The 26,626-nt window shown below is 49.4% G+C and overlaps 1 protein-coding gene across 3 annotated transcripts in view; it reads right to left on the bottom strand.

Annotated features, from left to right (window-relative positions):
• TNFRSF8 (TNF receptor superfamily member 8) overlaps positions 1-26,626 on the bottom strand; it is an 86,371-nt gene that overhangs the window by 14,137 nt on the left and 45,608 nt on the right. For all 3 annotated transcript variants that reach the window (XM_019976947.2, XM_070768199.1, XM_070768200.1), the window contains exons 9-14: positions 17,962-18,055; positions 17,547-17,692; positions 15,611-15,712; positions 15,424-15,477; positions 8,070-8,095; positions 3,790-3,973 (exon numbers count right to left, since the gene is read on the bottom strand). In XM_019976947.2, the coding sequence (XP_019832506.1) occupies positions 3,790-3,973; positions 8,070-8,095; positions 15,424-15,477; positions 15,611-15,712; positions 17,547-17,692; positions 17,962-18,055 (606 nt within the window). The remainder of the gene's footprint in view (positions 1-3,789; positions 3,974-8,069; positions 8,096-15,423; positions 15,478-15,610; positions 15,713-17,546; positions 17,693-17,961; positions 18,056-26,626) is intronic.

Here is a 26,626-nt window from a genome sequence, read left to right on the forward strand (position 1 = left end):
CACAATAAACCCTGCTGACTTCACAGGTGTCTTGGGGCTTCAAAGGAGATAAAACAGCTAGCAGTTGCCTGCAGAGGGGTTAAGGACTGGAGGTGCTCCTGATTTTCTCGACATTTCTGCAGGGATGGGGCAGGAAAGGAGAGGACAGGGTTAGGAGAGAAAGCAAGAAGTGGGGGGAAATCAGGGAACAACGATGTTGATATCAAGAGCACCACTGAACACTGGCAGAGCTTAGCCTGCCGCCTTGGATGTTTTCCACACATTAGCTTCCGAATCTTTGCATCACTTCCACAAGATAGATGGCCGATTATTATACGATCCCCATTTACAGATGGAGCTCAGGGATGTTAAATGACCTGCCCAAGGTCACCAGGTAGTCAGTAGAAATCCCCAAAGAAACTCCACCATGCCCAGCTTCCCTTTCAGCACCTATTCACGTGCCTAAAGCAGAAATCTGGGGACTGCGCGGGCGGGAGGAGGGGAAGCGGGCGGCGGCAACATGTCCTGGTTTTCCTGAGATGCCACCAGTTTTCAAAGTTCTGCGTCCCAGGAACCTCTTCAGTCCAGCCTAACCCAGACCACATCCTACAGAAACCTCAACCCTGTTAATAATTGCCAAGAGCCTGAGATCTGGACAGCTTTGCAGGGGCCCGTATATCTTGGTGTTTATTTCTTATTGCTGTGTGCCTGCCTTGCAAACAGGAGGGCTGCCTGTGTGAATTGTATGGATGAATAACCAGCCCAGCCTGTTAGCTGCATTACCCGCGCCCCACCGCCCCCCCAACTGACCTCCTGCTTCCAGGGCTTTGGAGTCTCAGGGGAGCTAAGTAAGCTGCCAGAGAAGCTGGGAAGTAGGGAGCCTGGCTTTCACCCAGATCAGCTAACTGCAAACTCCAGTAGCCCAGCTTCTGATGGCCTTGAGCTCAGGGCAGGGTGCCAGCTCCCAGCCCCTCGGCCCTAGAACTCTCTCTCTGGAGTCTGAATGGGGAAGCTATCAAGAGGGAACTTGAGAGCTAGGGTGGGGTTCAGGATGCCTGCCTTGCTGGGAAACCCAGTTACACCCCTCTGATTCAGGAGCCCCCCAAAGATTCTTGGGGCCCCTGCACCCTCAACCCATTGCATAATCCAGTTTTTCTGTTTTGGTCTTTGATACCTCTAGGAGAGAGAGAAGGTTACAAGAATGAAATAAGCTGTAGGCTGGGAGCCCCCTACCCCCCAAAAGAGAGAGCATGGCCTCAAGTCACACACCGTCCACTAAAGCCTGCAGAACCTGACCAGAAGGGCTGGCAAAAGATAGAAGCCAGTGATAGTGAGGTGAGGGAGAACACAGAAGAAACTAGGCAGGGCCAGAGATGAGAGAGACAGACAGACAGACATAGAGGAGGAGGGGTGTGAATGAAGCGGGGTATGTTTGTCCAGGTAGAAGCAGCCAAAGCTGGGGGGCCAGGCTGTCACCCCCTCACGTTCCCCGGGTCCTGATTCCCTGGGCTCTGTCTACCGACCACCACAGGGCTGCCTGCGGGAGAGGGTCTTCCAGAAGCTGCTTGGATTTCCTGCCCCATTCAGGGCTCCAGCATCCAAAGTTGTGTTGGTTGGGGGTGAGTGGGTGGTGGTGGTGAAGGTGAAAGGACAGGGTTCCCTGTGCCTGGTGCCCAGGGGTAGAGGGGTAACCAGAGTGTGGTCCCCTTGGGACTGGACCAGGGGTTACTCCTCTCAGGAGATGTCAGAAGAACAGAGGGCTCACCATCTCTTGAATGTTCCAGGAAGACCTCCTCCAAGCTTACAGACCAGGCTTATAGACCAGGCTGCCCATGGCCCAGCCCTGCTGGGAGCCTGGTACCTCCCTCTACCCACCCCTGCCAAACACTCCCAGAGCCCCAGCCCTGTGGCTCCAGGCACTGTGCTCAGCAAGGACTCAAACATTCAAACTAGGACTTCTTAGGAAATTTGCAAAAAATGTCTTCAGCAGTATTTCCCAAAATACATCCTTTTCCAATAAAACTTGCTACTGCTGCTGCTAAATCGCTTCAATCTTGTCCAACTCTGTATGACACCATAGATGGCAGCCCACCAGGCTCCCCTGGGATTCTCCAGGCAAGAACACTGGAGTGGGTTGCCATTTCCTTCTCCAATGCATGAAAGTGAAAAGTGAAAGTGAAGTTGCTCAGTTGTGTCCGACCCTCAGCGACCCCATGGACTGCAGCCTTCCAGGCTCCTCCATCCATGGGATTTCCCAGGCAAGAGTACTGGAGTGGGGTGCCATTGCCTTCTCCGAATAAAATTTGCTGAAAGCTGCAATTCCAAAAGTTTCAGTTTGGCGCTAACGGTTCTGCCCTCAGAGTTCCATCCACCAACCCCTGCTACAGAAATATGTAGGATGATCACAAATGCCTCTTCGGAATGATCTCAGTGATGGTTAACTCTCCAGAGAAGACAGAGATGGAGCCCATTAAGACCCTGCCTCTTGGGGAGCTTAAAGCCAGGTGGGGCGGGGAGGAAGCTGCAATCACAGTCATACTGCTGGGAGCTGAGGACACAAGGTGGAGAGGCCTGGGTTCTGGGGGTACCCAGAGGGTGTCTCCTAGACAGGAGAGTAGAGAGGGCGGGGAAGGCTTCCTGGAGAGGAGGCAAATACGCAAGGTCCTGGGACATCAGGAATTTATTCAAGACTTCCCCTGGTGGTCCAACGGTTAAGACTCCTCACTTACCCTGCAAAGGGCATGAGTTCGATCCCTGGTGCCCCAAACTGCAGCCTAAGATCTCACAGGCTATGTGGTGCAGCCAAAGAAGAAAAGAATTGACTAGATTCAAGGAGGTGGAGCTGACTATTGCAGGTGAGGAAGAAGCTCCCACGGAGAAGCTCAGATGTGAGAGAGGGCTCCAAAAACTAGAACACTGCCACTGAGAAGGGGGAGCAGACCTGCAGGGTTGGGAGGCAGGCGAGCCTGGTGGGAAGGAGAAGCAGCAGCCTGGAATTCACACTGCAGGGAGCAGGGACTCCCTGGAGGCCTTCAAGCAGGGGTATAAGATGGGCAAGTATGCGTTTTGGTAGAAGCGCTCTTGATGTACCGGGGTGAGGGGAGGAGGAGGAAGAAGACTGGAGAGTGGAAGGTTCGCCTTGGCTGGAGGGAGGCTGCAGTTTGGGGCACCAGGGAAATCACTTCATCCTGAACCGATGTTTCTCCAATTGTAAAACGGAGGGACTGACTCGAGCCTCAGAAGGAGAGGTGACCAGCGCACAGTGCCCAAATGTGAGCGCATCAGCCAAGAGGCAGCTCTTGGCTGATGTCTCTCCTGACATCTCCCTCCACCCGTCTTAGAGGCCCTGTGCTGGGGGCTGGATGGTGTTTACTTCCCCTCTAATAAGAGCAGGCACCAGGCAGAGGGAGCCCCGCAGCCACCAGGGCAACTTTGCGAGCATCATTTCACAAGTTCCCACAATGACCCCGGGAAGTCAGAAGTATTGACTACTCTTAGTTTGGTGGTGGTGGTTTAGTCGCTAAGTCATATCTGAATGTTGCAACCCCATGGGCTGTATCCCGCCAGGCTCCTCTAGTTTACAGAAATTTAAATTGGGATGAAGAGGCGGAGCAAGCTGTAGATACCCCTGAGAATGGCTTAACTCCTTCATGAAAAGCATCTCCTACTTATAAAAGCCGGTTGGGGAGCCCCTGTCTCTTCCTTGCTGAGCTTTCCATCCCCAGGGTCTCTGGTCCCTCGTTAGGGGCTCAGGGTCCATCTCCCACTGTCCCCTAAGCACTCCAGGACCCCCCAAACAGGCCGACTCACCAATCCTGTTGTTGGTATGCTCCATGGTCCCTCGGGGCTCAGGTAGGTCTGTGGGGGACGGGGGGCTGCTGACTGGGCTGGCCTCCAGCAGCCGCAGGCTCTCCAGGCAGGTCTCCATGGCCGGGCGGCTCAGTAAGCCCTGCTCCTCATTGCCTGGGTCTGCCACTGATACACTCTTGGTCAGCTGCAGTGGGCAGAGGAAATGGTGCTGAGGCAGGGTACCCCAACCTCCCCCAGTCTCTGCGCTGGGGAATGCATTTCTTCATCTCCATAGACCCCCAGCAAGTCTCCTTCTCTGCTTTAAAGCCACCATGCGCTCACCCTGGGCTTCTCAGCATGGATGACCTGATGTTCCTGCATATGGGACCCTGTGAAGGCACATCGTTTTTAACTGGCACTAAATAAGGATAGTGGAGCATCGCATACAATGCTTACTGTGTATGTGGCCCTCAACACGTGCTAATCATTAACAACCACTCTGCGTGAGTGCATGCTAAGTCGCTTCAGTCATGTCTGACTCTGCGACCCTAAGGACTGTAGCCCGCCAGGCTCTTCTATCCATAGGATTCTCCAGGCAAGAATACTGGAATGAGTTGCCAAGCCCTCCTCCAGGGGATCTTCCTGACCTAGGGATGGAACCCGAGTCTCTTATTGTCTCCTGCATTGACAGGTGGTTCTTTACCACTAGTGCCCCCTGGGAAGCCCAACTAGTCTACAAGGCGGTTAATATCTCCCCATTTTACAGATCAGGAAACTGAGGCACAGAAGAGTCAAGTAACTTGCTCAGGGTTAGTTAGTAAGTGTCCGGCCAATACTAGAACCCAGTGTCTCCCTTTGGAATCCATACATGTTTGCTCAGTCTACAAGTGTCAGCTCTAGGCCCACCCCAACTCCCCTGCTCCTGGGACAGCAGTCTTTTATGATCACAGTAATGTACTAAAAACAGATATGTTTCAGGAAAATGTTGGTTTCAGTTTTGACCTTTCCATAAGTGCCAAGGAGAAGTGGTCTCATGAAATGTTCTAATGTAAATACCATTTACCTTCAAGCTTCAAAAGGGAATGAGTTTGAAAAATTCCAAAAATACAGTTACATAATCCTTCCTATTCTTTTAAAATAATTTGAAGTTTAAAAGATGGTAGTCTTAAAGAAGTTACTATTTATGCACTGGTCCATGTGGTCAAAATATATTTGATTATCTTTGCTGTTGTTATTGTTCAGTTGCTCAGTTGTATGTGACTCTTTGCGACCCCATGGACTGCAGCACGCCAGGCTTCCCTCTCCTTCATCATGTCCCAGAGCTTGCTCAAACTCATGTCTATTGAATCGGTGATGTCATCCAATCATCTCACCCTCTGTTGTCCCCTTCTCCTCCTGCCTTCAATCTTTCCCAGCATCAGGATCTTTGCTAATGAGTCGGCTCTTTGCATTAGGTGGCCAAAGTATTGCAGCTTCAGCATCAGTCCTTCCAATGAATATTCAAGATTGATTTTCTTTAGGATGGACTGGTTTGATCTCCTTGCAGTCCAAGGGACTCTCAAGAGTCTTCTCCAACACCACAGCTCAAAAGCATCAATTCTTTAGTGATTAGCCTTCTTTATGGCCCAACTCTCCCATTCATACATGACTACTGGAAAAACCATAGCTTTGAGTAGAGGGACCTTTGTCAGCAAAGTAATGTCTCTGCTTTTTAATATGCTATCTAGGTTTGTCATAGGCTTCCAAGAAGCAAGCGTCTTTTAATTTCATGGCTGCAGCCACCATCTACAGTGATTCTGGAGCCTAAGAAAATAAAAGTCTGTCACTGTTTCCATTGTTTCCCCATCTATTTGCCATGAAGTGATGGGACCGTATGCCATGATCTTAGTTTTCTGAATGTTGAGTTTTAAGTCAACTTTTTCACTCTCCTCTTTCATCTTCATCAAGAGGCTCTTCAGTTTTTCTTCACTTTCTGCCATAAGGGTGGTATCATCTGCATATCTGGGGTTATTGATATTTCTTCCGGCAATCTTCATTCCTGCTTGTGCTTCATCTAGCCCGGCATTTCACATGATGTACTCTGCACATTAAGTTAAATAAGCAGGGTGACAATATACAGCCTTGGTGTACTCCTTTCCCAATTTGGAACCAGTCCGTTGTTCCATGTCTGGTTCTAATTGTTGCTTCTTGACCTGCATAACGTTTCTCAAGAGACAAGTAAGGTGGTCTGGTATTCCCATCTTTAAGAATTTTCCAGTTTGTTGTGATCCTCACAGTCAAAGGCTTTGGCATAGTCAATAAAGCAGAAGTAGATGGTTTTCAGGAATTGTCTTGCTTTTTCTATGATCCAATGGATGTTGGCAATTTGATCTCTGGTTTCTCTGCCTTTTCTAAATCCAATGGAAGTTCTTGGTTCACGTACTGTTGAAATCTAGCTTGGAGAATTTTGAGCATTACTTTGTTACCGTGTGAGATGAGTACAATTGTGTGGTAGTTTGAACATTCTTTGGGATTGGAATGAAAATTGACCTTTTCCAATCCTGTGGCCACTGCTGAGTTTTCCAAATTTGCTGGAATATTAAATGGAGCACTTTGACAGCATCATCTTTTAGGATTTGAAACAGCTCAACTGGAATCCCATCACCTCCACTAGCTTTGTTCGTATCTTACAAATCATTAAATACTTTTTTCATGAAACTTCTTGATATCGTAACAGCAGCTTATCTGACTCAAGCATGTTTGACTGTGATCTCTCATGATTTGAAATTGAACCTGTATTGTGGTTCCATCTATTATGTTTGAAAATAGAGAATGGAGGCTTCCCTGGTGATATGGTAAAAAATCCACCTGCCAACGCAGGGGACACAGGTTCAATCCCTGGTCCGGGAATATTCCCCATGCCACAGAGCAACTAAGTCCAGGCACCACAACTACTTAAGCCTGCGTGCTCTAGAGCCTGTACTCGGAAACAAGAGAAGCCACTGCAATGAGAAGCCTGTGCACCACAGCTAGAGAGGAGCCCTTGCTCACCACAACTCGAAAAAGCCCATAATAGCAACAAAGACCCAGGGCAGCCAAATAAATAAAACTTAAAAATACTATTTAAAAAAAAGAAAGGAATGGAAGAACTGATAAGTGTGGGGGGAAGTGGGCAAACCATACACATCTGAGACCTGGTCATATGGTATGTTTCGTCCTGCCCCTCTCAGCTGTGGAAAGCAGGGCCGCTCCTCTCCCCACGCCCCCTCACTGGTCCCTGCGCTGCCCCTGAGAGGCCGGCACAGAGCAGGGCCCAAGCGAAGCCTGGAGAGGACCTGGCGCGCACGGCCCACGCAGGATGCCCGCAGGCTCGGCGGTAACATGTGCAAAGCCCCCAGCCCAGCGCCTGGCACAGCGAGAGCGTCATAAAAGGCGGGTGAAGATAGCCTTGCTAGGAGGCAGCTCAGGGTAACAGCCCAGAGCACTGGCTTTGGAGTCACGCACACCAGCCCTCAAATCCCAGCTGATCTATTTTCCAACTGCGGAATCACCTTTCCTGTCTGGGCCTCTGTTTCCTCTCCTATACAACAGGACAACAGTACCAACCTCAGTGTGTTGCCAGGACAAACGGGAACAACTTGGAGAAAGCCAGAAGCCTAGCTCGCGGGAAGTGCTCCCTGCATGCACATGTGCTCAGTCACGTCTGACTCTTTACGACCCCATGTAGCCCGCCAGGCTCCTCTGTCCATGGGATTCTCCAGGCATGAGTACTAGAGTAGGTTGCCATTTCCTCCTCCAGGGGATCTTCTCGACCCAGGGATCAAACCTGCATCTCTTGCATTGCAGGCGAATTCTTTACCACTCCGCCACCTGGGAGCACCAGGTGCTCCATATATGCTAGCTAAAGTTTCAAAAGTTTGTGCTACTGACTTGACATCCCAGCTTTGAGACTCACAGAGGATTGAAGGACAAAGGGGAAAATGAACCCAGCCTTCTCTCAGACCACACCTGGCACCCAAATGGTCAAAATCAGACCTGCTGTCTGGCAGGCCCTTCTGGAAGTCCCCAGTGGGATAAGCCAGGAGCCGAGGCTGCCGTGGGGGTGGAGCTGCGCATCCCTGGCCAGGGCCTGGCTGAGGCCCCACCGCGCTCAGAGCTCCCTGCGTGGGGCAGCCCCAGCCTGAACTTGCAGGGGAACCTGCATCTGGGCCGTGGGAGGGAAAGGACCCACCCAGTCACTGTCAGAACCAGCAGCTCTGATGGAGGAGGAGTCACATGTAGGGGCACAAAGCTGGGGTGGGGGCAAGGGAGAGGCTACTTACTATCGGGTTCCTCCCCGGCTTGGAATCTGCAAGGAGACAAAGAGCAGTTACTTCACCAAGGGGCATCTGGCAGCTGCCTGGCCCTGCCCCACCCCACTGCAGGCAAGTGCCTCCTCCACTGCCCCCAGGGTGGAAGTTGGTCCTTCCTCAGACCTCACTCTGGAGAACAGTGGATGGGTTTCAGGCCCGGGGCACAGGGCCTCACTTCCCAGGGGCAGCCAGAGAACAGGGCAGTCATCTCTCTCCCAGCCACCAAGCCCCTCAGCACACCGGACCCCTCCCCATCCACCCACTCCTACACACGCACAGGAGTGGTTCAAGACCAGTGTGCACCCAGCTGGAGCTGAAGAGGCTCTGGCAGGGTCAGAAGCTGGAGCCGAAGAGGCTCTGGCAGGGTCAGAAGCTGGTCTGTGGCTGTTGCCATCGCCTGGTGGCCTCCAGGGGCAGAAGAGGCCAGAGCCCCCCGGAGCAACATGTGAAACTCAACCCACACAGGAGGACCTCATGGTGATAGAGAGAGGGTGGCAGGTCCTGAGGATCCTTTCTGAGCCCCTGAGTCAGGCATGCCTAAAGCCAGATGGCCACAGAGCCCTTTAGGCTCCGGCCAGCATGAATTCAGCCTTCTATCACGTGTGCCCGAAACAGTCCACGTGACCAGTCTCACTGGTCATCACACTTCCGATAGTGTGGGCTCAGGCCACAGTGATCCTCAGGGGACAACCTTCAACTTCTCACCCTAAACTCCACCCTCCTCTCCAACTTTTCTCTCGATTTAAACAGGGCATCAGGTCACGGCCAAGTATATGTTGACCCTTAACCACAACCAGATGTCCAACTGGAAAAGCTAGAGATGGTACCGAGACGTGTCTACACTGGGGTGAGTCAGCTCCCAGGCGCTGAGTCCTCTGGGAGCGCACGGCCCCTTATACTCCCAAGGGGACCACCTACAGGGTCTTAACTTTTGTTGCCTTTAGGTGTGGACATCTGACCAGAGAACTCGCATATAAGGAGGCCAGCCAGCTGAGTCACCTCGGGAACTCTGTCTGACCTCAGCTGCTCTGGGGAACCAGCCTTCTGAAATCCTAGCGGAAATGCACACTGGGGGCCAACCAGCCATGATAAAACAACATGATGGGCAATTTGAACCTGCTGTGTAGACACCAGGTCACTTTGGGGGACAATCTTCCATGTCCATTTTAAATGACCGTCCGCAGGTAAAGTGTCTAAAGGGGAAATGGATCAGAATCATGGTCAAAAGAACACATGTGTAAAATGACACAATGGTTGATTACTGAGTTAACAAACAAATCTGGGAACTGCTATTCCCAGCAAAGCAGTCACCTTAGGAGGCTCGTGGCTCTCTCCCACAAGGTAGCCACTGTCCAGAGCCCGAGCCAGCATTTTGAGAAATGTTGTCCGGCCTGAGGCACATTCTTTTAAATGAAGTCAGAGAAGCCAAATCTTTATCCTTTGAGAGTGATGTCTGAGTTCTGCAAACAGCCAACTGTCATTTGGCAGAGAGTCATTGAGGGGAGAAAATATGTGACAAAGTAAAAAGACAGAATAAACAAAATTGGTAAGACACAGTCCTGGAGAGGATGTGGGTAAACAGGAACACAGCTGCTCATGCCCTGTGAACTGGTTCCCTCTTTCTCATTTCTCAAGAACCATCTGGCAGTGAAAACTTCACACACTTTGACTTAGTAATCCCTCTTTGGGGACACACCCTCAGGAAATAACTTGAAGGAAAGTAACCAGGCTGTGCACAGCAGTGGAGCCTATAATAAGCAAAAAAACTGAAAACAAGCCAGATGCCAAACAAAGAAGCAGCTTAGTGGTCCTGCATCGGAGGCCTGCCTAGCCGCGCATCCCCAGCACAGTCCTTCACCTCTCCCGGTCTTAGTTCTCTCGTTTGGAAAAGGGGCAAGATCATGCCCCTTCAGAGGGTTTTTATGAAGATTAAATGAGACCTCAGAAGAGAAGGTGCCCAGGAAGCAATCATGTTGAGAGCATATTCTCTCTTTCTTATGTTTTTGAGTTTCTGTAGGCTTTATTGGGATAAGTTAACAAAAATCAAGATTCCATCAACCATCATTTCTTAATGTATAAACTCAGCAGAGACTCTGGTCCATATATGAAAGCGTGAAAATATCAGTCGCTCAGTCATGTCCGACTCTTTGTGACTATACAGCCCAGTCCACCAGGCTCCTCTGTCCATGGAATTCTGCAGGCAAGAATATGGAGTGGGTAGACATTCCCTTCTCCAGGGGATCTTCCCGACCCAGGGGTGGAACCCAGGTCTCCCGCATTGCAGGCAGGTTCTTTACCATCTTAGCCCCCTGGTCCGTATATGTGCACATACAAAACATAACACATTTTAACATAAACAGAGTCCCACTAGAACATTTTGCCAGTTAACAGAAAGCCAATTTTCCCTTTCCCCAAATGTCTTCAAAATTGAGGCCCCACTGTTTACTTCACAGTGGAACTAGTCCCTTGTGGCTAGGGACACTGGAGTTCTATCCTGTCTACTAAACCAAAAAATAATTGTTTTCAAATTTTAATTTGAGAGCACATACTCTTGATACGTTGTGATGAAAATGGCACTGAACTCATATGGTCTTCCTCCTCCAAATCCTTGACTTCAATCTAATCAGGACAAAAACACTAGACCAATTCCAACAGAGGATCATCCTATAACTTAACTGACCAGCACTCCTCAAAACTGCCACGGTCACCAAAAGCTAGGGAGGCCAGAAACTGTCAGAGGCCAAGGGAGCCTAAGGCACAAAGGCAAAGCAGTGTCCTGGGCGGGATCCTGGAGCAGCAGAAGCATGCTAGCAGAGTCAAGCAGATCTGAGCAGAGTATGGGCTGCAGAGAACAGCAGTGTATCGGTATTGCTTTTATTGTGACAAACGTACTGCAGTAGAATAAGATGTTTATAATAGAGGAAATTGGGTGTGGGCTATATTTCCACTAACTTCTCAAATTTTCTGTAAGTCTAAAACTTTTCTTTAAAATGAAGTCTGTTTAGATTTTTTAAATTACAACATTAAAAAGGGAAGGAGACAAACAAAAAGGAAGGTGGCTAAAATGCTCCCTAGCACCAGGGGAGCCCCGGGATATTCCCGTGGCTTGACACTCCATCACACCGAAAAGAAAACCAGATTTCAATACTGTCTCTCAGAAACCAGCATAAAATAATGTCAAGGTGAAAAGGCAGAATCCAGATGGTATCAACCTCGGCCTATAGCCGTGTTACAACCTGCCTGTGTTCTTTAATAAAGACCTAGAACGAACGGTGCCAAGTGCAGAGGTCAGATTTCGTAAGGGCTTTTTCCCTCAAAAATTTTGCTTCAGTTCCCTGTCTTCATTCACTGGTAATCTTGCTTTTTTGGAATAAGCGCAATCTTCTCACAAATGTGTCCAGCGTCCCAGGACACAAATCCAAGAACAAACTGGGCATCAGCGGCCCCCTTCATCCCCATAGATAAGTGCTTGGCTTCCCAGAGCTGCTCTGAGGGCTGCTCAAGCCAAGCACATGGGTTCTGACAAGTTATCCATCCTTTCCATCCCTGTTGCTCTCTGCTGTCAGTTCCATCCCCTGTCTGGCCTGGGGTTCTGGCTGCTATGGGAAGTGGAACAGACTCAAGGAAGGAGTTTGGCAACAGGCAGCCTTAGATTCCAGTCCAGGAAGGGGCAGGGAATTATTACAAGCTAAGCTGGGAACATGGTAATGGAGTGCTCCAGGGAACTCCCTGGCGGTCCAGTGGTTGGGACTCAGCACTCTGACTGCCAAGGGCTGGGGTTTGATCTTTGGTCAGAGAACTAAGATCCCACAGACCGCATGGCCCAGCCAAAAAAAAAAAAGGAAAAGAAAAATTTTTTTTCCTTCAATTGAAAAATAAATTAAAAAAAAAACACACACAGATTTTAAAAAGAGATGAGCCCCAAACACAGAAAGATGGAATCAAAAAGACACAGGAGCCAGCTTGAAGGGGCCCTCACTGGCCTCACCCGGGACAATTTGAACATCAAATTAAGTAACAACGACAGCAGACTAAGAAAGGAATCACACATCCAGACAGACAAACATACAGAAACAGAGGAAAGGCTGATGATGCACTGGTTATTCACAGAGCCTCAAAGTACCTCCCCTCCCCTTAGCGATGACCACAGAGGAAATAGGACTGCATGGTGGAGAAGGCTGGCAGACACCCGCTCATCCAGGGCTTGTGGTGAACATGCAGGGGAAGGGACAAAGGGAAACCTGGCGGGAGTGAGGATGGGGCAGATACCTCACTCCAGAGTCAGGCAAACCCGGGCTGAGGGGCAGCCACAGAATCACTGGTACAGTCTTCCAAAATGGCAAGGTCATGACCAGGAGGGAGAAACTCAGACTAGAGGGGACAAAGACACCGTGGCCAAATGCAACAGGAGAGGCTGGACTGCATTCAAGGTATTATTATCAATGTTCGAAGAAACCAGACTGGGGTCTGAGACCTAGCTGGTGGAGATACAGCAAAGCGAATTCTCTGATGTTGATTTCCCTGCGGCTGTATGAAATACACACTCAGGTATTCAGGGGTAAAAACGCATGAAGTCAGTAACTTACTCTCAAATAGTTCAGGAAAAATACGTTCACCGTACCTTTCTGTATGTTTGAAGTTGTTTCAAAACAAAGCAATGTTTCCAACTTAAAACTGCCTGAAGTAACAGATAAAGTAATGATGACAGTGTTTTTTTAAATGAAGGGTTAAGAGACTTTCAGCCAGTGTTTTTCAACCAGTAGAGACGTTTCCCCTCCAGGGCACATGTGGCAGTACCTGGAGACACTGCTGGCTGTCACAGATGGAGGTGCTGCTAGTATCTGGTGGGTCTACAGACCAGGACTGCCTGGCATCCTGTAACACACAAGACAATCCCCACAGCAAAGGAAGATCCCGGGCAGGTGTCAACAGTGCCAGGGTACCCTTTAAGCAAAAATCTAGCCAGCACCACCAACAAAATCCTGGTCGGTCGTACTGCTCATTAACCAAGTGGCCTTAGACAAGCTTCTTCATCTTCCCGTGCCTCAGCTTTCTCATCTGAGAAATGGGTATAACAGGCCTCTGGGAGGAATAAGATGAGAACACACGTGTACTTATGGAGATGCCTGCCCCCGAGGACACACGCCACCAAGTCAGATCCACCTGCTAAATCCACAAGTCCGGATCACTGCTAACCACACCTGGGCTCCCTGAGCCCTGGAGTTCTGAGACCAGGGGGACTGAGGCCAGATTATTCCCACTCTGCTTGAGCTGGTCAGAAAGCTTGGGAGGGCCACTTGCCGGACCCAGCACAGGGCCACTAGGAAGTGCAGGGCGGATACACAAAGGAACGGACAAGTGCAGAAAGACTCCTGCACCCCTCCAGCTCCCACTGCACCCACCCTGCTCAGTCCACCCACATTTTGCATCCTTCGTCACCTCCTTCCCTGGGAACCAGACCCCCAAGGACCCATCGGAAGCCAGCGCGCCAGAAATGGCACCAAACAGGGTGGACACCACTGAGCCCCAGGCTCAGTTCCTGGTAAGTCTGACTTTTTAAGAGAAGGTGCTTTTTGTCTTTTCTCTCTTTCTCTCTCTCTCTCTTTTTTTTTTTTTTTTTGTATGTGTGTGACAAAACTGCTATCATGGAGGTTTGAAGAAAAAAATAAACTGACAGCAATGGAAACTCTAATACTAGAAAAATGTCAAGAAAGCAAACGCAGGTTTCAATGAGACACTGAGCCTGACAGCTCATGGAAAAAGGCTTGAAACTGTCAAAACACAAAAAGCCCCCTTGCGAAGAGAACACAAGCACCTGCTTGTGAAACTCACCAAACCCAAAACACGCCTCACACACTGTGTTCAGGGGCCCAAGTCAGAAGCCAGGCTAGGGCAAAGGTTTCCGTGGGGTCTGGGGACGTGGGGGGCGAGGAGGTCTGAGTTGACCGCTGGGTGTCAGGCTGGGCACTGGGTGGTGGACAGCCCATGGCGGGGGGTGGGGTGGGGAGGAAGAGGGTAAAGGACTGAGACCTCTGCCAATGAGGCCTGCCGGCTCCAGGACCAGTTCCTGAGTCTGGCTATGGCAACTACAGACAGCGTGGCCCTGGGTCTCATCTCTTCATTACGAAATGAAGAGCATCACCCATTTACCGTGGGGCTTCTGGGTCTGTGAGACCGTCATAGGACACTGCCTTGAAACCAGAAAGGAAGCTCAAACCGTTTGTGTTTGCTCCTTCCCCTGTGGTCAGGGCCCATACACAGCAGGTGCTCAATCAATGCTTGTGGCATGTTGAGGAGGACCTTGTCCTGCCTTGAAAGATGTAACCCAGGGGAGAAGAGATACTTGGCACACGATGGCTGGCGTCGCCCCTCCAGCCCCCTGCCAGGTGAGAGCTGAGTCTGCTGCCTGGAATGGGTGGGGCATGGAAGGCTGCCTAGAAGAGGTGGTCTGGAGGCTGGCCAGGGATCAGAGAGAAGAGTTCAGATCAACCGAGAACTCAGGAAGGCCTGGACTCCTGGTGAGAAAAAAGGCCCCAGACACAGGGGAGCTGTCAGCAAACAGCAGCCACAGTCTGTGAATGCTGACTGCGCGCAGGCTCTGCACACAGCGCTCAACAGGCCCCGCCACAATGGACCCACACACCCACTCTCTGAATTAGACCCCACCTCCCAGGCAGCGCTAAAGAACCCAGCTGCCAATGCAGGAGATAGAAGAGACATGGGTTCAATCCCTGGGTCAGGAAGACCTCCTGGAGGGAGGGTATGGCAATCCACTCCAGCATTCTTTTCTGGAGAAGCCCATGGACAGAGGAGCCTGGCAGTTCATAGGATCACAAAGAGTCGGACACGACGGAGTGACTTGGTACAGATGAGGAAACTGAGACACAGAGGAATTAAGTAATTCACCCAGTCATGTAGCTCATAGTGCAGAATCAGACTCTAGCCCTGTTAGCCTGCTCCCTCTACCCCAACCCCTACACCCTGGGCACCAGCAGGAGGGAAAGGGCAGGGGAAATGACAAGGAGGCTGGGAAGGAGGGACAGAGAGAAGAGAGGAAGGGAAGGCCTCTCCTGAGGGCACGGCCAAGGAGAGAACGAAGGACAAGGTGAGTTTTTGAAGCTTTGGGCCCAGACCACATCCGACGCTGAAGGGAACATGTCACAGTTTCCACCCACATTATATTCCCATCACATACGAGGTTGCACAGAAAGGAGGAACAGCTTGTGGGAACCCCCACACAGAGGGAGCCCCAAGGGAGTTCTGGCCCACCGTGCAGAGCTGCGGTGTAGCCACGCACAGCCCTTTTGGACCCCTGGACACTCACCCACAGGCTCCAGCGTGGGCCGGAAGGTCTGGACTGGGTAGCACAGATGCAGCTCTGAAATGACAGCAGCGGGAGGACTGGGGTGCCAGCCTCAGAGGGTATCAGCGGGCAGGACGGGAAAAGGACCCAGGCCAGGCTAGCACAGGGCCCCCTGCCCTCCCAGGGCCCCAAGGATACAGGCACTTACTCTGTCCAATCCACTTCCTGCAGGCCCTCCGGTGGCACAGGACGAAGGAGCTGAAGCTGACGACTACCACCAGCATCAGAATCACCCAGAAGAGCACAGGTCCTGGAACACAGAGGTGCCCTGCGTTCACACCCTGACATCCTGGCAGGGAGCCAGGGGCCCTACAGCAACCACACAGCACAGCCCTCACCCCGGCCTGCTTCCTCCTTCTGGACACAGACTCCACTGTTGCTGACAGGACCTGGTCCTTTCCCAAGCCAGAAGAGAAACCCAGATCCTATCTGTAGCTATCTGGTCCAGCCCTCACCCACCTGTCCTTTCTTGTCTGGCTCTGGGAAGCCCATGGGGGAGCTAAAGAGTTGAAGAATGCACAAACCCTTGCTAGTGGGGGAGAAATGGAGAGTCAAGGAGGCAGAATGAAGAGGGAATTGAGGTCCAGTAGGATGACATCAGGGGACTGGGGAGGAAGGCGTGTGTGAGGCCCAGTCCCGGGCGGCTGGCAGGCAGAGCAACCGAGAGGGTGAAGTTAGGAGTCTGGCACAACTCCCAGCCGCTCCTCTAGACTGGAAACTCCACAAGGGTAGGCACATCTACTCTGCACATAAGCACGCTCAGCAAGTGCTCCTTGAATGAGGAGTCAACAGCCCTATGCCATGGGCACCATGACCATCTCCATTTTACAATGGAGGGAAGCTGATGTTTGCAAAGATTAACAGGCCCAAGGTCACCCAGAGGGTAGGAATCATAGCTCAGGCCAGGCCAGCGCAACTCCAGAGCCCACGCTGTTAACCACTATCTGGATGTATTTCATTATCTCTTAGTACTTGCCTCTTTTTTTTTTTTGTCCCTTTGTCACTTATGAAAAGCAACATATAGTTATTATTTTTTAAAATCCATGTTTAGGTGCTAAAAAAGTAGCATGTACCCAATAGCTTCCCTGGTGGCTCGATGGTAAAGAATCCACCTGCCAATGCAGGAGACACTGATTCTGTCCCTGGGTCAGGGAAGATCCTTTGGAGAAGGAAATGGCTACCCACTCCAGGATCCTTGCCTGCTAAGAATGATTTAGCGAACGAACAGTAACAACACGTACGAGATAAGTGCTTCTCAGACATTCCTGTGCCTATGAATCTCCGGGGGACCATGTTAAAATGCAGAGTCTGATTCAGTTGGCTGGGGGAGACATGTAATTTATTTTTCTAACAAGTTGCTAAACTGCCAAATCCAGGACCTCGCGGAGGGCTGCTGGCTGAGAACTACCGCCGCCTAGTGTCCAACACTAGAACTGCAAGTCCTTAAAATCGCATGCCGGGAGCCGGTAATGCCCCTGTATATCACTCTCTGCTTACTGCCCTTTGCGGTATACGCTGTTACAACGTTAAAAGGTGAGTAAGCTGAAGCTCAAAGGAAGTAAGAAACTAGTCAAGATCATGAGGTAGTGGTGGTTTAGTCACTCAGTCGTGTCCGACTCTTGTGGCCCCATGGACTGTATGTAGCCCGCCAGGCTCTTCTGTCCATGGAATTTTCCAGGCAAGAATACTGGAGTGGGTTGCCATTTCCTTTTCCAGGGCATCTTCCTGACCCAAGGATTGAACCTGCATCTCCTGCACTGCAGGCGGATTCTTTACCACTGAGCCACCAGGGAAGCCCAGTCAAGGTCATGAGATTAGTCGCCAAATATTTCGTGAGTAGCAATTACGGGCCGTGGAGAAGAAGCTGAGAATAAAATCCCTGCTCAGAAGAATCAAGGAATAATCTGTAGCAAGTGACAGAGCCACAGCTCCAGATCAAGAAGCCAAAGACCTGGGGTCAACTTTGTTCCCAGGACTTCCCAAGCCCCACCTTCCCCCACCAAGTGACGCTGTTGCCCAGTGAGAAGCCTCCCTCTTTGTGGTCCCCAGGGAGGAAGGCCCTGCTTCATGGGGGTGATCATTACCTGAAACCAGAGCCGGCTTTCCCGTGGAGGAGAAGGAGATGGGAGCGCTGGTTGAGCCTGGGGTGTCCTCCCAGGCGTGGGTGACACCCCCTCCATGCTCCTTTCCAGTCAAGGAGTCAGCCAGGGAGACCAAGGAGGGGGTGGGGCTGCAGAGAGAGAGGCCAGAGGTAAGATGGATGGCTGAGATGGAAACAGAGGTCTGAGACCCCAGCTCCTCTGCCAACAGTGTCCGCCAGGCACTTCGAGGGCAGGGCCTGGGTTTCTAGGCCTTCTGGCCTTCCACGGTGCCAGCACAGACATAGACTCACATTCTCCAAAATGACCTGCGGGCATGGCCTAAAGGTCCAGCCCAAGCCCCACTGCCATCCCTAGCCGGCTGCCCCCACCCCCAGGCCCAAGGGGCCCAAGGAGTCACCTGGCAGGCGCCTCACGGTCCTCCGGGCTGGTGCTGCAGTCAGGAGGGCTCCCTGGTGGAAGTGGCTCATAGGTGGTGCCTGTCTCAGCCATACCTGCAGGGAGTGGGTTAGAAACAGTGGCAAGGATGGTTACCAAAGGGAAAAGCGGGGAGGGAGGGATAAACTGGGAAATGGGATTAACAGATATACACACTATTATATATAAAAGAGATAAATAACAGGGACCTACTGTATAGCAAGGAGCTATATTTAATATCTTGTAAATCAACCATACTTCAAATTTTTAAATTAAATTAAAAAAAAAAAAAAAATCAGTGCCAAAGAGCCTGACGCATCAGGACTGGTGACTTCCAGGGAGGCAGCACCGTGGGGCCGGAAGGACACGGCAGCTGGGCAGACCCAAGTCTGTGTCCTGGCTGTCTCCTTGCTTCCTCCCTCTCTGCTCCCTTCCCTCCATGCAACAACTCTTTACTGAGCACCTGCTGCGTGCTGGGAATTGGGACAGAGCTGTGAGAAAAACAGAAAAGATTTGCACCCTTGGGGGCCAATCGGCTGGTGGGGTTCATAGACTCGGTGTCACATGAAGGCAGGTGGGGTCCCTGTAATGGCAGGCTCGATCTCGTCTCACTAGGGAGGCTTCCCTGAGGAGGGAGGTGCTAGGATGTGAGTGGGATCGGGAGTTTCTAAGCAGAGGAAACAAAAGGTGGGGAAGCCCCGGAGATGGGAGGGAGGAGATGGAGTCATCAAAGAAGCAGAAATGACCCCAGTGCCCATCGGATGGTGAAATGTAGTATCTCTGAATGCTGGAATACTGTATGGCAATAAAAGAAATGAAGTACTAACACAGCTGGGAGCTTCCCTGGTAGCTCAGACGATGAAGAATCTGCCTGCAATGCAGGAGACCCAGGTTCGATCTCTGGGTCGGGAAGATCCCCTGGAGAAGAGAGTGACTACCCACTCCAGTATTCTTCCCTAGAGAATCCCATGGACAGAGGAGTCTGGCAAGCTACAGTCCATGGGGTGGCAAAGAGTCGGACACCACGGAGTGCCTAAGCGTGTTAATACAGCTAGAACATGGATGAACTTCAAAAGCTCAGTGAAAGAAGCCAGACACAGAAGAATACATTTTACGGAAATATCCCCAAAAACTTAATCTAGAGTAACAGAAAGTAATTTCCAGGCCAGAATACTGGAGTGGGTTGCCATTCCTTTCTACAAGGGATCTTCCTGACCCAGGGATCGAACCCGCATCTCTCAAGCTTCCTGCATTGGCAGGCGGGTTTTTTTTTACCACTAGCACCACCTGGGTAGCTATGAGTATTTGTGTACAAGCCTTTGCAAAAACATAATTTCACTTCACTTGAGTACATAGGAAGGGGAAGGCTGTGTCACTGTGCTGACAGAATGCATCTGAGGAGCAGTTCAAGCACAGTCATTTCTGATGTGACCCAGCCACCCCTTCTCACAGACGGAGAGAACCACAGAGCCCGAACTCAAACCAGAAATCAGGGCTCCCGAGTCCCAGCCTTGAGCACTTTTCATGGGACCACATTGCTTCCTACTGGGGACTGAGCATTTTCTTACAAGTTTATGATTAACTACTTTACTAGGGCAGAAGGAAATGGCCCATATTTGAAGTAGGTCCAGCCCGGCTACTAGCCCCCTCCACGCCTACGTTCCTGACGGGGGGGTGGGGGGCACCCCTTCCCTTAAGTGATACAAAGCAAACCCCCCACCTACCCATGCTTCTCTTATAAAAAGCTCTCATTATGCCTCTCAGGTTTTTTCTGATTTTAACATTTTGAAGAGAAAGTAAGGCCAGGATTAATTTTCTTCTTGGATTAGTAGGGTCCTGAGGACCTGCCTCTTAAGAAACCTATATGCAGGTCAGGAAGCAACAGTTAGAACTGGACATGGAACAACAGACTGGTTCCAAATAGGAAAAGGAGTACGTCAAGGCTGCATATTGTCACCCTGCTTATTTAACTTCTATGCAGAGTACATCATGAGAAACGCTGGACTGGAAGAAGCACAAACTGGAATCAAGATTGCCTGGAGAAATATCAATAACCTCAGATATGCAGATGACACCACCTTTATGGCAGAAAGTGAAGAACTAAAGAGCTTCTTGATGAGAGTGAAAGAGGAGAGTGAAAAAGTTGGCTTAAAACTCAACATTCAGAAAACTAAGATCATGGCATATGGTCCTATCATTTCATGGGAAATAGATGGGGAAACAGTGGAAACAGTGGCAGACTTTATTTTTTGGGGCTCCAAAATCACTGCAGATGGTGACTGCAGCCATGAAATTAAAAGACGCTTACTCCTTGGAAGGAAAGTTATGACCAACCTAGATAGCGTATTGAAAAGCAGAGACGTTACTTTGCCAACAAAGGTCCATCTAGTCAAGGCTATGGTTTTTCCAGTGGTCATATATGGATGTGAGAGTTGGACTGTGAAGAAAGTTGAGCACTGAAGAATTGATGCTTTTTAACTGTGGTGTTGGAGAAGGCTCTTGAGAGTCCCTTGGACTGCAAGGAAATCCAACCAATCCATCCTAAAGGAGATCAGTCCTGGGTGTTCATTGGAAGGACAGATGTTGAAGCTGGAGCTCCAGTACTTTGGCCACCTCATGCAAAGAGTTGACTCATTGGAAAAGACCCTGATGCTGGGAGGGATTGGGGGCAGGAGGAGAAGGGGACGACAGAGGATGAGATAGCTGGATGGCATCACCGATTCGATGGACATAGTTTGGGTAAACTCCGGGAGTTGGTGATGGACATGGAGGCCTGGCGTGCTGCGATTCATGGGGTCACAAAGAGTCGGACACGACTGAGCGACTGAACTGAACTGAGGAACCCTCCGCTTTTTGGAGGTTTTCACATAGACAGTAGGAGGTGGCAGGGAGGTTCAAGAGGGAGGGGGCGTACCTATATGACCAATTCATGTTGATACAGGGCAGAAACTTCCCTGGTAGCTCAGACGGAAAAGCATCCACCTGCAATGCAGGAGACCCAGGTTCGATCCCTGGGTCAGGAACATCCACTGGAGAAGGAAATGGCAACCCACTCCAGTATCCTTGCCTGGAAAATCCCATGGACAGAGAAGCCTGGCGGGCCACAGTCTGTGGGGCTGCAAAGAGTCGGACACGACTGAGTGACTGACACACGCACACACATACACACACACGGCAGAAACCAACACAATATTGTAAAGCGATTAAAAATCAGCAAATTGGGACTTGCCTAGTAGCTCAGTGGTAAAGAATCTGCCTGCCAATGCGGAGACACGGGTTGGATCCCTGATCCGGGAGGATTCCACATGCTGCGAAGCAAATAAGCCCATGCACCATAACTATTGAGCCTGTGCTATACAGCCCACGAGTCACAACTACTGAAGCCCACGCACCATAGTGCCGGTGCTCTGCAACAAGAGAAGCCACTGCAGTAAGCCCACATGCCGCAACTAGAGAGTAGCCCCCACTCACCGCAGCTAGAGGAAAAGCCCTTGCAGCGACAAAGACCCAGCACAGCCAAAAATAAATAAACAGAATTATTTCTTTTTAAAAAAGTAAATTAAAAAACATTGGAAAAAAAAAAGACACTGTGTCTTTCCATGCGGTCACCAGACTATTTCCTGAATTAGTTGAAGCCCGGAGACCTTGGGCTATGAGGCAAATAATGCAATTGTTATGATAATTTCTACTTGTATCTGAGATGTCCTGGGGATTCAGTGAGAGTTGACTTGGAGAGGACTGGAGGAGCTCTTTTGCTCAAGAACACTAACTGTAGCTACACCCAGGAAACAATGGAAACAGCGACAGCCTTTATTTTCTTGGGTTTCAAAATCACTGCAACTGGTGACTGCAGCCATGAAATTAAAAGACGCTTGCTACTTGGAAGAAAAGCTACAACAAACCTAGACAGCATGTTAAAAAGCAGAGATATCACTTTGCCAATAAAGCTCCATCTAGTCAAAGCTATGGTTTCTCCAGTAGCAGTCATGTATGGATGGGAGAGTTGGACCATAAAGAAGCCTGAGTGCTGAAGAATTGATGCTTTTGAACTGTGCTGTTGGAGAAGACTCTTGAGAGTCCCTTGGACTTCAAGGAGATCCAACCAGTCAACCCTTAAGGAAGTCAGTCCTGAATATTCATTGTAAGGACTGATGCTAAAGCTGAAGCTCCAATACTTTGGCCACCTGATGCAAAGAGTTGACTCATTGGAAAAGACCCTGATGCTGGGAAAGATTGAAGGCAGGAGGAGAAGGGAGAGACAGAGGCTGAGATGGTTGGATGGCATCACCAACTCAAAGGACATGAGTTTGAGCAAACTCTGGGAGATGGTGATGGAAAGCCTGGTGTGCTGCAGTCCATGGGGTTGCATAGACTTGGACACGACTTGAGTGACTGACTGAACAACACCACCACCCAGTTAGCACCCTCTGACCTCCCTTCAAGGCAGCCTCCCTTCTAAGGCAACCTGCAACAGAACCCAGAAATAGAAATGCTGTCCTTCCTCTAAGCAGAGAAATTGGGCCCAGCACTCCTGGGTGCCTCTCATCCCTTCTCTGTATGTATTTACCATAACCTCGCCGTAACCTTCCTCCTTCCTCCATGAGTTAGTTACTGATTCTCCCCTTTTTTCCTCCTTTGGATCTGAAGGTCAACAGAAGACATCATTTAGCCCCTACTTAATCTGCCTGTGTTCTCTGGAAAAGGCTCACTGGAAAGTGGGGCTGGGGCTAGGGAGAAGGAGCAGGAAGGAACATGCCTGCTCTTAGACCCATTTAGAAACTTAAAAAAAAGATATTGTTGGGGTACTCTTTCTGCCCCCTTCTGATGCCTATGTCAGAAGCTTTCTCTATCTCCTTTATACTTTAATAAAACTTTATTACACAAAAGCTCTGAGCGATCAAGCCTTGGCTCTGGCCCCGGGTTGAATTCTTCTCCTCCGGGGGCCAAGAATCCCGGTGTATTCATGTGATTGAACAACAACCTTTCATCCTGGGGGCTCGTCCAGGATCCTTCAGGACAAGATGAGAGCTAACAATTCCAACCTCACTCCTTTGAACTGTATCCTGAAAAACTGGGATAGATTTGATCCCCAGGGCTTAAAGAAGACACACCTGGTCCTCCTATGTGATACTGCATGGCCACGCTCGGGAGGATCTAAAGGATAAACTGCTGGGTCTGCGGAGTGCTCCCCTCTTCATCAGTGGAAGGCTTCCCGTGGTGGACATCCCCATTTCAAGGAAAAGACTTTCTCCAAGTCTGTGAATACCTTCGACAACAATCACATGCAATGCCTCTTCTTCATCTGATGACATCTACCAACCCTAAAATGGACTGGTGCAACACTTTGTACTTTAACTATGGACATAATGTGACTTTTAATTTTGATTCTGATTGTTTTGTTCTTGCTGTTTGCTCCCTGCATCTGTAACTATATAACTGGATTTGTTTCTAGCCGCATGAAAGCTTTTAAGTTACAAATGGTTGCTCAAACTCCTGCTACTGCTGTAGCTTCCTCCAGCTACTATTTGGGGCCCCTGGATCAGATATCCTCAATATGAGGATTAGGAGAATATGTTGCCTCACCAATTTAGGGACAACGCCCCTTGTCAGCTCGGAAGTAGTTATGGACTGAGAACGACGCCTCTTTTCCCTAGGCAACATAATTCTCCTAAAAGAAAAGGGGGGAATGAGAGAGTCCGTTCCTAGGTAGGTTGATAGGGAGTCTAGGGGTCCCCAAGGAGAGAGGGGTCTGGAATTCTCAAGGAGGAAGAAAGGACAAACTTTTTTTCTTTCTCCACATTCCTTAGGATTATATAACAATAATGTATCCTGCCTAAGGACAGTCTTTGGATTCAACCTTCTGTTATTTTAAAATGTTAATTATGGGAGTAGACCTGGTCTTTACAAGGATGTATCTTGCCTGAGGACAGTGTTATCTTAAAACGTAAATTATGGGAGTAGGTCTGATGAGGCCTTTACAACCTCCAGACATTCTTTGGATTATATAACCTCATTGTTAACACTAGCAAGCGGGTACTCTTTCTGCCCCCTTCTGATGCCTATGTCAGAAGCTTTCTCTATCTCCTTTATACTTTAATAAAACTTTATTACACAAACACACACAAAAAAAGATATTGTTTATCAGACTTAAATACTTCTCTTTAAATCCAAACCTGATCCTTGGGCCATTTAAAGGAGAACAGTCTTAGCATCAAGGTCAAATGGAATCTGTCCCCATACACCCAGAAACGGCTTAAAATTAGATGAAATTTTCATCTTCATACTTGAGCTGCACATTTTTTGTCAGCTTTTTACTTTCCCTAGAGTTTTCAATTGCCTTTTTTCTTTTCTGTTGATGAAAGAATAATGTGCCTTTACCATATCCTCAAGTTGTTCAACTACTCATGAAATTGACCGCCATTCTAACTTCTATTCCTGCAGACGATTCACTGCCACCCCTCACTTTCCTGCTCTGATGAGGCTCAATCAGATGCTGTCATGTCTTTAGCACCGGTGTTATTCTGGGACTTCCCTTCTTTGCTCTCCTGGGATGCAGCCACTGTTTTCTAGATTTCATGGCTTTTCTTTTTGCCCCTCATTTAACCGGATTACATCTTTAAGTAGCTTTCTAAGAAAGGATACATGGGGTTGTGGGGAAGCAGACTGCCCTTTTCTGTCTGAAAATGCCTCTCTTGTTTTTGCCATGCTGTGTGGCTTGCAGAATCTTAATTCCCTGACCAGGGATTGAACTTGGGCTCCTTCAGTGAAAGCTTTGAGTCCAAAGCACTGAACCACCAGGGAATTCCATGAAAATATTTTTAATCTGCTTTCAAACATAATTGCATTTAAGCTAAAAAATTCTCTGGTCAACTAGGAAGGAGCTGGTGTGGTCCAGTGGAGAGTACTTGGGGGTAACTCAGGATCTCTGTGTCCCAGCTCTACCTCTGGCTCTACCCATGGTTCCCTCCACCCGTAAAAAGAGGTGGCTGGGTCAGATCACAGGTGGCCAGCTTTGATCTGACCCGCAAAAACATTCTGTGTAAGCCAGCACAATGACCCAGGCATCCCTCTCCTAGGTATTTACCCATGAAATGAAAATGCATGTCCACACAAAAACCCATACATGAACATTTGTAGCTGCTTTATTCATAGTAGCCCTAAACTGGAAACAAGCAAAATGTCCATCAGCTGGTGGATGGATAAATAAATGGTGGTACATCTTTAGGTCAGGCTTCCCAGGTGGTGCTGGTGGTAAAGCATCTGCCTGCCAATGCAGGAAGACACAAGAGACACAGCTTTTATCTCTGAGTTGGGAAGATCCCCTGGAGAAGGAAATGACAACCCACTCCAGTATTCTTGCCTATAAAATCTCATGGATAAAGGAGTCTGGCAGGCTACAGTCCATGGACTCGCAGAGTCGGATGTAACTAGGCATGCACATGTGTGTATCCATTATGTCTAGGTGTGGTACTCTTCATTCATCCTGCTTTGCTCTTGGTAGGTCATTTCAATCTAAGTCCCATCGTGAGGTTGCCAAGAGACTGCCTACTCTGGAAGGATGACCGGGTCAGGGCACCACCACATGTCCCCATCCACAGGCCCTGGAAATAGACTCTCTAGCAAGAACAAGAGAAAGCAAAGGCAGTCAAGAAACACCTCGTTTCTTCTGCAGTGGTCCTCTTGTGCCCTCTACTGTCGTATACTAGAATCACATGCACAAGGAGAAAATGTGTGAAGAGACTAATCTCTTATTGCATAGCAAGGTTCATAGGTGAATTGGGGCCTGAGAGGCAAGATTGGTAACACTTTCTAAAAGTCATTTCTTGTCTTCTACTTTCTTACTGTTCCTTCTTCATTGCCTTCTGTTTCTGTGGACACTAATTATTTTCTCTTCCATTCCTGGGTTCATCATTGCTTCATTGGTAGTAAGTTTTTCTGTTTGTGTATCCTGTTATTTTCCTTCACACTGCTGTTTTTCCTTATAAGTCGGAAGATCTATACTTCTCATTCATATTATAAAAAGAATAGCGCTGAACATTCCAGCAGCAGGTGGGGTTTCTTCTACTCTGCTATTAGTATGTCCTTTTCACCACGGGTCTCTTCTCTCAGCAGGAGGCCTGCCTGGGAACTCTGGGATCATGGGTGGGGAGTGTGAGTTGCAAGGCTTTCACTCAGGGTGACTGGGCAGGAATAGCCTACTGACAGGGTGTACTTCCAAAGACACAAGCAGAGAGGGCTTAGCACCAGAGTGGCCAATACCCAGTTATCGCCAGATAGTCCTTCAGTGTTGTTAGACAAAAATTTGACCATTTTCACCAGGATATAAAGACTCAGGCACCATCTCTCAGACCGGTCAGAGCCCATGGTATATCATTGCTGCGTGTTTTGTCACTGTTGTTACATTCATTTATTTTTTAGATTGCACTTTGGCTGGTTGGTTTTGCATTGTTGGTGGTTTAGTTGCTGCTGCTGCTAAGTCGCTTCAGTCGTGTCCGACTCTGTGCGATCCCATAGACAGCAGCCCACCAGGCTCCGCCATCCCTGGGATTCTCCAGGCAAGAACACCGGAGTGGGTTGCCATTTCCTTCTCCAATGCATGAAAGTGAAAAGTGAAAGTGAAGTCGCTCAGTCGTGTCCGACTCTTAGTG

This window comes from Bos indicus, chromosome 16 (assembly GCF_029378745.1).
Source record: "Bos indicus isolate NIAB-ARS_2022 breed Sahiwal x Tharparkar chromosome 16, NIAB-ARS_B.indTharparkar_mat_pri_1.0, whole genome shotgun sequence".
NCBI lineage: Eukaryota > Metazoa > Chordata > Mammalia > Artiodactyla > Bovidae > Bos > Bos indicus.